At 40.8% G+C, this 11651-nt stretch overlaps 1 protein-coding gene across 4 annotated transcripts in view; it reads right to left on the bottom strand.

Moving 5' to 3' along the window:
- Phkb (phosphorylase kinase regulatory subunit beta) overlaps window positions 1-11651 on the bottom strand; it is a 199180-nt gene that overhangs the window by 87365 nt on the left and 100164 nt on the right. For all 4 annotated transcript variants that reach the window (XM_005367021.1, XM_005367020.1, XM_013353722.2 and 1 more), the window contains 4 exons: window positions 9531-9594; window positions 5221-5316; window positions 3946-4143; window positions 264-321 (listed from right to left, as the gene is read on the bottom strand). In XM_005367021.1, coding sequence (XP_005367078.1) covers window positions 264-321; window positions 3946-4143; window positions 5221-5316; window positions 9531-9594 — 416 coding nt within the window. The remainder of the gene's footprint in view (window positions 1-263; window positions 322-3945; window positions 4144-5220; window positions 5317-9530; window positions 9595-11651) is intronic.

Raw genomic sequence — 11651 nt, 5'->3', positions numbered from 1 at the left:
TGCACGTACTGGCTTTGTGGGAGCCTAGGCAGTTTGGATGCTCAACTTACTAGACCTGGATGGAGGTGGGGGTTCCTTGGACTTCCCACAGGGCAGGAAATCCTGATTGCTCTTCAGGCTGAGGAGGGGGGGCGACTTAATTGGGGGAGGGAGGAAATGGGAGGCGGTGGTGGGGAAGAGACAGAAATCTTTAATAAATAAATAAATTAAAAAAAAAGACACGTGTATTCTACATCTTAAACTTCAGGATAAAGGTCACTTACCATCAATCATCATGTAAAGAAAAAATATGGGAAATTCACATTCAATACCATCAAAGAGCTAAAAGAGAAAATAAAACATTAAGATTTCCTTTAGCAAACCAGAGCAACCCATTTTAAGTTATATGTAAGAAACTTATTTATAGCAATAAATTCAAGTTGAGAACAACCATTCTTTAAAATTTTCTCGGAACTCTTATTCAAAAGTTCATTTGTTGAACTCACTAAAGAAGAGTCATTAAATAAACATATACTAACTACTTACTAACAGCTAGCATTAGACGGTGTTTCTCAACCTTCCTAATTCCATGACCCTGTAATACAGTTCTTCATGCTGGGGTGACCCCAACTATGAAATTATTTCATTGCTACTTCATAACTGCAATTTTGCTACTGTTATTAATTGTAATGTAAATATCTTATATGAGGGATATCTGATATGCAACCCCCAAAGGGGTCATGACCCACAGGCTGAAAACAGCTGAATTAGATAGAGCCCTGGAGACAAAAGTTAGACACTATGCCTGCAGAGGCGCACAGCATAGTGGGAAGACTGGCAAATGAATAAATAAGCACAGTTCAGTATACACTGACCATACACATACATTAGCAACATAGCCTGAAAAACATCTGGGTCTGTCTTGAGTGCCGAGAAGAGTTAGATGGCAAGAAAGCAGCTAAAATGTAATGCACAGAGCAAACAGCAGAAACTACCGACTTGCAGAATCATAAGACATGTTAAAGAAGCAATCACGATTCATTAATTCTAGAATACAAAGGCATAAGCAGTAAAAGTGGAAGCCCAGCAGATGGGCAGGAAGTCAAATCAGGACTCACACTGCTCAAAGACAGGCTGATTTGGAGGTAGTTATGAATACAATATTCTGTCTCTGTGTATGCCTGCAGGCCAGAAGAGGGCACCAGACCCCATTACAGATGGTTGTGAGCCATCATGTGGTTGCTAGGAATTGAACTCAGGACCTTTGGAAGAGCAGACAATGCTCTTAACCTCTGAGCCATCTCTCCAGCCCTGGAGGTAGTTATGAACACTGAGAAGGGTCAAAGTCTTTGTTACATTTATTTCCAGGCTGGGCAGCTGGCAGTACTTAGGAGTGGAGGAACAAGAAATATGGAAATCAACTCAAAGCCATAAGAGCAAGTCAAAGAGAAAAGATGATACCCAGAACTGCTGTCTCAACTTTAGTACTAAGGACATTTCGGGCAAATAGCTCATGAGCAACACGGGCTAGTTTGCATCATTCTCAGCCTCCACTAATCTGATGCCAACTCAAGCAACAACAACAACAAAATTTTTTTTTTTTCGAGACAGGGTTTCTCTGCGGCTTTGGAGCCTGTCCTGGAACTAGCTCTGTAGACCAGGCTGGTCTCAAACTCACAGAGATCCGCCTGCCTCTGCCTCCCGAGTGCTGGGATATCCTGTTCAGTCTTGTTTGGTAACAAAAGTGTTCAAGGTTATGAACTGCTGGCTTAAGTCAAGGAGTAAGACTGAAGAAGGGGGAAATATTGGGATTTCTAAAGAGGCTAACTCAGTCACATTTTGTGAATGATAAAATTGGTTAAATGGTTGGGGCTAGCGAGATGGTTCAGCGGGAGAGATGACACTTGCTGTCAAGCCCAAGGGCCTTACTTCCATCCCCAGAGTCCACATGGTGGACGCTGTTCTCTGATCTCCATATGCTCACTGTAGCATACTCATACACATGCGCACATGCATGTGTGCACAGACACGCCCAGTCAGTAAAATGATTAATTTTTTTAAAATGTGGTTAAGTGGCGTGAAGAAGCCTAGAGTGACTCAGATATGGGCCTAGGAGAGGAACAGAGCTCAATGGAGGCAGCCTATAGACCACCTAAGTGAAGATGTGTGTCTAAGCAGCAGGTGCCCATGTGCGCAGGGCACCCTAGGCACACTATGAGTCAGGGATAGAGTACATCATTAGCAACAATAGCAGTGAGAGCTTGGTAGGAAGAAAAGCACAACGACAGTGGATCACAGAAGTAGAAGACAGAAACTGACAAGGGGAGTAGGGATGGAGGGGAAGACGTGGCCATAGCAACCGGAATACTCCAAAAGAGTTAATAAATACAGACACCAAGATGTTCAGGAAAACAAGGTGAGAGAAGCAATAATCACTCTGACCCAGCCACTGAAACTGCGTGAAATCAGCCAAAAGCTAGGAGGAGGCAATCACAGTGTCCCAAGTCAGGGCCACTGTTTTGAAAGCTTGTGAGAACTTTTAGAGGTAAGGCTGGACTGACAGCCAACAGGGCAAGGCACTGAAGGTAGGCTTTGGGAGTTATAATTCAGAGGCTTTGCTTCTAGCTCGACTGCTCAAGAAGTACATAGTTCACATTGCCAGAGCAATGAGACAAGCCTTCCTGCCTTGGTGGACTGTATCCCTTGGACTAGGAGCCAGAATTACTCTTTTACCACATAAATTGTTTCTGTCTCCAGTTCTGTAACCTAGTAGCATAACTAATACATTAGGTCTACACACAAAACACAAATCACGCTTTTCAGGGTGACGGTTATAGACAGAAGACAGGAAATGGACAAGAATAAGCACTCAGGGAGGTTTAGTTTGTATCTTTGGTTATAGGCATTAATGTGTTTATGCCAAAGGAAAAATTAAGTTGGGAGAAGCAAAAGGGAGGGAAGGTAGAAGTGGGGAAGATGAGGAACAGAGTCATATGTCCTATCAGTGAAGAAAATGCTCAGTGGGCTTCCCAAGAAAATGAGTAAAAAAAAAAAAACAACCAAGATGTACATACACAAAGAAATATATGTGTATATGTCCGTATCTATGTAATATTTCTCCATATGTAATGCCTCAAGAAAGAGTGATGACCTTTCTATGAGGTAAGACACAGAGGGCAAGCACTGATGAAGGGGAAGATGCAGTGGAGGCTGCCACAGAGAAACAAGGGGTAAGCAGCAGGAATAAGGCAAAGAACTGAGAGCCGGTGTCCAAGGTTGGTTTGCTTTTTAATAGGGGCTTTTCTATAGGATCACACAGCAGAAATGGCAAGAAGTGCAAGCAGTTACAAAGCTGAGTCAGCATAGGGATCCTGGATTTGGGATGGCACGCACTCAGGCTGTGGCTTCCCCTAACCCGCAGGTGGAGGAGTGGGTGGAGGAGTACAAGCTGTTTTGTTTTGTGAGAGTGTCTCTCTGTGCAGCCCTAGCTGGCCTGGAACCTGCTATGTAGACCAGATTGATCTAAAACTCACAGAGATTGCCTGCCCCTGCCCCCTAAGTGCTGGTATTAAACACAAAACACAATGCCTGGCTCACAGTAATAGCTTTAATGAGATCATTGGCTTAATAACATAAAAGCAGATCACAGAGAGAAATAAAACCATGTAAGAGAAATAGGCAAAAGATAGAAAATGCTAAAAGAATTATTTAACCAGTGAATCCATGTGGCCCATGTGGTGAAAAGCATTAATACTGTTTGAGCAGTTACTATGGATCAAGCCCAATTCTAAGCATCCATACATAAAATCATCCAACCCCCAGAAAAGCTCATGGTATAAGTGATATTATTTTTAGCAATAAACAATGCTTATTTATTATGGAGCAGGATCTTAAATCAAGAAGTCAGTCTCCTGGATCTGTGCTTTCCACCATTTGCATGTGCTAGCATGGCCTAGTTTGTGGTACCTTAATTTCAGCTGGTTTGTAATAGCGTCTGTTGGGATCTTCTAGTGATGTTCTGTACCCGTCTCTCAAGAAACGTTTAAATCCATATTTTCCTTTTAATTTTCTGACCACTTTATCAAGTGTCTGGCTGAAGAGAACTTCATCGTCCAAGGCAAAGGCAGGGTAACTGATGCATGGGAGCAGGGCAGCGTCTGTGTTCTGGGGACATTAAGACAAAGAGACTACTGTTTTAAAAACAAATAAATAGATAGGCAGATAAGAAATAAAGAGACTGTGAGTGTCTGTGGTGACGTGACCAACACGGTACAAGAAGAATCATATCAAAGTCAAAACCCTTATCAAGTGACAGCTACCTTAAGACAGACAGAAGTTTCTATGATGTGTTTCTGTAAGCCTGATAGAACAGATAACACTTTATCCATTAACAAAAGGAATTTTCCAGCTTCAATGTTAGGCTGTAACTTAAAACTTAAAACTAAACAGAATGTAAAAAATGTAATACTTATTACCACAACTTAGTTAGTACAGAAATTTGCCTACAATAGCGAAAAGGAGAAAACTAACAAAAGGCCCAACAACTGAGTAAATCAATAGCCATTAGAATTTACATTACAGAAGCAATTAGATTCATATTACAGAAATTTGTTTATTGAATGGAAACATGCTTGCCCATAAAAACCACTAACATAATTTTTAAGGCAAAAATTATGTTCACTAAAATATGTGGAAATGTATCAGAATGTTGCCAAAGACTATTTAAATGGTAGGCTAAATGGATAGAACATCATTAAATAAACAGATAATACTTCTTTATTGGTTTTGTATTCATTACAATCTGGCATTACTCATAAAAAACAGTTAACTATTCTACTTGGTGTAGTTTTTGAAGGCAAAAACCATAAACAATCCCTGGGAAAATATACAGTTGGTACAAGAAGCATACAGATGTTCATCAGACAAAGAGTCAAACGTGGTCTGCCACTGTGCCATGCTGAAAACAAATTTTTTATATCCCATTATTAAAAAACGATTCAATTGTTAAAAACAGAAACACAATGTCTATTTTTCTGTGGTCTAACAAAAGACTCAAAGGACTGGACAGGTCTGCCTAACTGTTCACTTCCTGCCCAGCATCAGAGGCTAGAGGAGACACGTCTCCACTGCATCTCCTTATCCTGCATGAACTCAGCACTGTAGTGTGCGCTTGTGACAGGTAGATAACAGCACAAGAACTGTAAAGGAGAACTCATTCTAGTCTGCAGCACATCATCTTACATGAGACCGTGATTCTCGGGGTAGCAGTGAGCACAATGTCTGCCTGTTGCGATTGTGAGCGTCGAGATCCACAAATATAACTGACCAAGAACAGCCCTGGAAATCGAAACAGAAACACATTTCAGAGAATTATAAACCATGTGATAGTCTTTCTGTGAGAAAAGACATTTCAAAAACTTTTTATCACTGAATGTAACTCTGTAAGAGATTATTAAAGATTAAATAAAATATTATTATTATTATTATGCTTTACATATAAATAGATGCTTTGCCTGCATTCATGTTTGTGTATCACATGACTGCCTGATGCCCATGAAAGCCAGGAGAGGGCATCAGATCTCCTGGAACTGGAGTTACAGACAGTGTGAGCATCTATGTGGCTGTTGGGAATTGGACTTGAGTCCTCTGGAAGAACACCCAGTGCTCCTTAGACATCTCTCTAGCCCTTTATTTTCTTTTTGTATACTTTCAATATTTCCTGAATTTCTCAAAACAATCATATAATCATTAGATATTATTTTAATATTTTCCTCTTTTCTTATAAATCATGTTTTGATCTTATAAGTTGTCTAATAAATACATTCATTTAAATGAAGAAACAGTTTAGCTACTATGAGATAAATCAAGAAATAACTTTGATAAATAAATCTGACTTGTGAAAACCTAAATAATTTTGATTATATTATCAAACTAAACAAGTTTAGGTAACAATCCAGAATTATGTATAAAAATATGTTACAGTACAAAGTGATGATAGGAGAATCACAAGTAACAACACTAGCAACTTCTCTTCATACTTCTCATGGCTGGCTTCATGAAAAGCCACTTGTGGCTAGGGCTAGCCCTCCAACTGAAGATGATAAACTCAGGCTCAACAGAGCAAAGAGAGAAAATCCAGTCTGCCACAGAAACCCATTTAATAAACAATTGGGCTATATAATTTCCCTACACTTAAAAAAATTTTTGAAGAACAAGAAATTTGAATAAAAAGACATATATAAAAAATGCCAATTGATCTGCAGCATTTAAGAAAAATTTTGCCATTTAGACATTAGTGCATTTCATAGTCAACAACACAGGATAAATGAACATAACGCTAATGGGAAGATGAATATTTTTAAAACAAATAAAGGATACTAGAAAGACTGCTTCCATTACAAAAAAAATACTCAAAAAATAAATGAGAAAAACCAGACATCATACATTTTAAGTTGTTTTAAAACCACATTCTAAATCTCATCCCAATTCTACCTAACACCAAAGACTCACACACTCTGAAACTGTAAAGCCTGGACTCAATCACCTGACTGAAATTTCTAGCCTAGGAGGACCAGCCAGGAAATCCAAGTGTCAAACTCACTAGCTATATATGCTTCCTGTTAACTTATGTTCTCTGTGAGCATTATCTTGTAAAACAGAATGATTCCTCATTCAGAGCACCATCTTCAACAAGTCTCTAACTCTGGTAATGACTTGATAAAGGATGAGTGAGGCCCCCTCAATAGCTGTACTGCAGCTGAACAGTCCTGGGCTCCCTACGTTCCTACTGGCTTTAGAAAGCATTGCTAGTAGCTGCTCCCATCAGAGTACAACATATTCACTGTGACGTAAGCAATAATGAATTTGAACACTGCTCCAGAACACACAACTGACCCAGTTGCAATTATTGTTGATTATATGAGAACCCCACAGCTGGCTTGGGTGGGAAACTGGCACTAAGTCCCTGGGTCAGGGGGAGAACCGAGGATCAAAGCCAGAGCCTGAATTCTGGCAGAAGCAGCAGCAAGTAGACAGAAGGAAGTAAATGGGTTAGGGGTCTGTGAACACACGAAACAATAGGAGCTAACGAATCTGTAGGCCAATAACTGTCTGTCTGGAATAGGACCTTTAAAATATATAATCTATGAAAGGATAATTTCAAACAAAAAAGCAAATTTGGTAAATCTCTCTATTATGTGATAAAATAAACAGTAAACTACTATTTTCTGGTCACAAATAAGTAACTTAGTTATTTAAACTCATCAAGAATTTGTTGTGGTCCCAGTTTTTATCTGCCAGTCTTGAAGACACATGCCTAAGGAAAAATAATCTCATGAGGTGACACCTCCTAACACTGAGATGGAGTATCAGTGAACTCTACATTTGTTTAAAAATATCTATCACGGGGGGGGGGGATATCTATCACACTATAGGCATCATGGCCCATATTTCCAGGAGGGGAGGAAACAAAACTCAAACTATACAAGAGTTAGAAGCAAGTCTTTCACGTCACTGAGGAAAGCCCTCACAGAATTATCACCCGCACATTTCAAAGGGATGCAGATGTTTTGAATCTGCAGAACATGAGCAATCTGTCATCACCAATTACAGATTCTGACCTAGCTGCATTTGTCAGGCTCTTGCCTCCCACAAATAAACACAACAACAGGAAAAGACGTGTTATGGGAATTACTTGAGAGACCCTCTTAACTCTGGCCACTTGATATTTATTTTATGTGTATTAGTGTTTTGCTTGTATGTATGCTTGTGCCTCATGTGTATGCCTGCTGCCCACAGAGACCAGACGGGTTGTCAAATGCCCTAGAACTGGAGTTACAGTTGGTTGTGAGCTGTCATATGGGTGCAAGGAGTAGAACCTGGCAGAGCTCTTAACCACTGAGCCATCTCTCCAGTCCCCAGATTGATTTTTTAGCCTCTGCTCCCTAAAACCACAGCTCTGTAGCTCTGTTGACCCTACCCAGAGCCTCCTTACAACTAACAGCTCAATCTTTCTGTTAAAGTTAGTATCTGCCATTGCTTGTTCTAATAGAGACACAGATGACTGAACTTGACCATCACCATGGACACGAGCTTTAGCAGCATGAAGGGCTGTCCTCTACCCTCCAGCCTCATGACCAGAACACACACTTCTGAGACTGCTGAATACTGTTGATCTGATAGTTTCTGTTTCATTTTTCACTTTTTCATGTACACTTTGGTACGTCAATTGGCTGCTTTTAGGTTTTGTCTCACCTGACAGGCTTTTATGACTGTCTTTTTTCTGTATCTGTTCCCATTACTACTTGTGTGGCTAAAGGAAAAAGACCTAATTTGCTTCTATTTCTACCTGCAATAACAAATGAATAGTCCATTTAGTAACACTTAACTATGTGTTATGTTAAAAAACAGCCATGTTCTTGACTGCAGTTTAGAATTCCTGAGCATTAAAACTCTAGGGCGGCTATAGCTTCTTTTATACCAGGTCAGGAGGGAGCCTAGCTGCCATGACTGCTTTTTGAATTCCTGCAATGTTTCTAATGTGCACACAAGATTGAAAACCACATTCAGAAGTAATATTGGCAGAACATTTATAGCTAAGACTCAAAATGCCTGGTTAGGCAGGTTTCAGGAAGAGTTCAGCTTTGCTAATCAGGCAGGGACAGCAGTCACAGAGACAGTGTGGACATGCCTGGAGAAGAGGGGCGCTGGGAAACAGCATCATGGCCTCAGGTTCTTCAAAGGGAGGTACACCGTGACCAAAACCAAGCCAATCACTACAACCCGGACACTCAGCCTGACTCATTTTCTCCTTGGCAGCCTAGGCAGGTCTGACCTTTCCAAATTGCTGTTATACTAAATGCTTCTGCTTTAATCCAGGAAGCCTTGAGAAACTCAAGAGGAGTCTTGGTTCAGCCCAATTTGTTAACTTCCTTATCAGGCTTCCTTTTCTGATCACTTTAGCAGAGCCCACTGCCCCTGGGGTCAAGGACATCACAATAAAACTCACAGAATCAACTAAACTGGACTCACAGGGCCTCACAGAGACTGAACCAACAACCAGGGAGCCAGCATGGGGCTGATCTGGACCCTCTGCATGTATGCTACAATTGTGTAACTTGGTCTTATGGGACTCCTAACAGTGGGTGCAGGGGCTGTCTCTGACTGTTCCCTGCTTTGGGACCCTTTTCTCCCAACAGATTGCCTTGTCCAGCCTTAACAGGAGAGGAGGTGTCTGGTCTCACTGCAATTTGATATGCCATGACTGGTTGATGTTGATGGGGGTGGGAGGCTGCCCTTTTTTGAAGAAAAAGGGAGGAGGAGTGGATAGGAGGGGAATGGGGAACTGCAGTCAGGATGTAAAAACAAACAAAAAAAATACCACTACCATCAAATGAAAGTTAAACCTTAATTGGCAAATTATTTCAAAGCAAAGCTGCTCGAGCATGGGCGGCCACATACATTTCAGATAGTCATAAATTTTAAGGAAATGACTTTGATAACAGACAGTAAAATTACATGAACATGCAATTAATCAATTAATTTTTTTTTACCTGGTTTCCAAAGAGGTTAAATCCATTAATTGCTTCTAAGGCTGCTTTTGCTAAACCAACAGAGCTAGAGAGAAAGAAAGACATTGTTTTAATTTTATTTTTTATACTAATCACCCCTGAAAACTGTTTCGAGGTTATCCTTGACTTAGATTCTACCACTGAAAGGAGCAATTTTATTTCCGTTCATGAACTCCAGAAAGAATGGTGAACTTGGGGGTGAGCCTCGTGCAGTCACTGCCAAGCTGGACATTACTCAGATCAATGGAACGGGCTCTTCGGATGTCATTTCTGAGCCTTACACCAGACACCAGAATTTTGTGTGTCATATACCTATTACAGAATGAAATTTGGATGTCAATTCTGAGCCTTACACCAGACACCAGAATTTTGTGTGTCATATACCTATTACAGAATGAAATTTGGATGTCAATTCTGAGCCTTACACCAGACACCAGAATTTTGTGTGTCATATACCTATTACAGAATGCAATTTGGCATAGTCACTCAAATATGCACTTTCTAGGATCCAATAAAATCGGCATTACTTTATGTTCACAGAATTACCGATCACTGTAGCTCTCATTCTGGGCTATATTCTCTGTAATAAAATGAGTGCTATTTCCCTCAGTGTCCCACTCCTTTGGCCTCTCAGAGGCTACATATAACTGAAAATGACTCATTCCATTAAAAATACAACGTTCTATACAAGTGTTCCAACAAGAGTGGATTTTCATCCTTGCGTAGATCATGCCTGTTTCTGGTGGAACTGACGCTCTCAAGTCCAGTGTACTTTACTTCCCGCACATCTGTATTTGTTTTACACAGAGCTCACATCATTGAAAATCAACAAACTGTCATCAAGTCAGTATTCCTCTATTATAGTCTCCAAATAGCAGCAGCTAGGAACATGCTAGGAATGCCAGTTTTCACTCTTCAGTTGGGGGAGGATGGTAATAAATAAATAATGTTTAAAAGCCCTCCAAGTGTTTACATCATGTCAAATTTCAGAATGATTGGCTGAGCGTGTGGCTCTGCTGCAGGACCCCATCCTCAGGGTACAGCATGGCAGTTGCTATCTTAATCAGAGCATGTGTGACTACACACAAGAGATGGGGAGGGGCATTACACCCTCACCTGAAATCCCAGCCCTCTTCCGATTAGCTACCCTCCCCCGTGCCCCAGCATATCTAATTCTGGTCAGATGCATGTGGCTTGTGAAGATGCCCAAGTACAGAGGGTAGAAGGCGAACTGAAGTGGGGGTCAGAAGAGTCACTCCAACTATGCAACTGTGACATCGTCATTCATGCTGGGGTGGGGTATTCTGGTGATGCAGCTACTGCGCTCACCGGTCTTCCCATAACTACCCAGCACCTTGCTCCTGTAAGTACAGTAAAGTCACTGGCTCACCAAGTTGAACACAGATGCAGTGCTCATTGCTTAGGGCCCTGTCTATGGTGAGTAGTAGTTTACCCACATCTCTCCTCGGAAAAGTCATTGAACAAGCTCAGTGCTTCCTACTTGAAGGCCTTGGACTCTTTTGGGACCTACCAAAATCTGAACAAATTAATGAATAAATTAGAACTGTCATACTAAGCTATTTATTACTGCCGTATCAGCATTTATAGATATTCATACAAACTGTTCTCAAACAATTTATTATAAGACAAAAAGTGATTAAACACTTTAAAATTGATGTGGTTGGGAGAGTGAAATGGGAATGGTATTCCTTGTTCTCATTACGTATAACAAAATCCCAGACATTACAAATAGAACAAACATATTAAGGCTCAAAAGACAAAGAAAGCAGCTAGGCCATAATCTTCAGAACTTCAGAAACAACAATGTAGTAATTTCCCTCGGTTTCCTTCTTTGCCTTATAGACTGACAGCTACAGATAAACTGAAAATGCAGAGAGACATACATACCAACTAAACAAGGCTCATGACTAACTACCCTGGAGTATGCAGTGCAGTAGCAGAGGCAGGAACAAGATGTATGAGAGACTGTACCCTAGAAAGTTGTGCTGTGACCCCCACACCACTTCCCATGGCACAGTGTATGTTCATACAAACACATGCGCTTTCTCCCTCCCTCTCACTCTCTCTCCTCTCTCTCCTCTC

Source organism: Microtus ochrogaster, unplaced genomic scaffold, assembly GCF_000317375.1.
Source record: "Microtus ochrogaster isolate Prairie Vole_2 unplaced genomic scaffold, MicOch1.0 UNK15, whole genome shotgun sequence".
NCBI classification, from domain to species: Eukaryota; Metazoa; Chordata; class Mammalia; order Rodentia; family Cricetidae; genus Microtus; species Microtus ochrogaster.
Note: the sequence above shows the minus strand (reverse complement) of the source record. Positions and strands in the feature narration are given on the sequence as shown.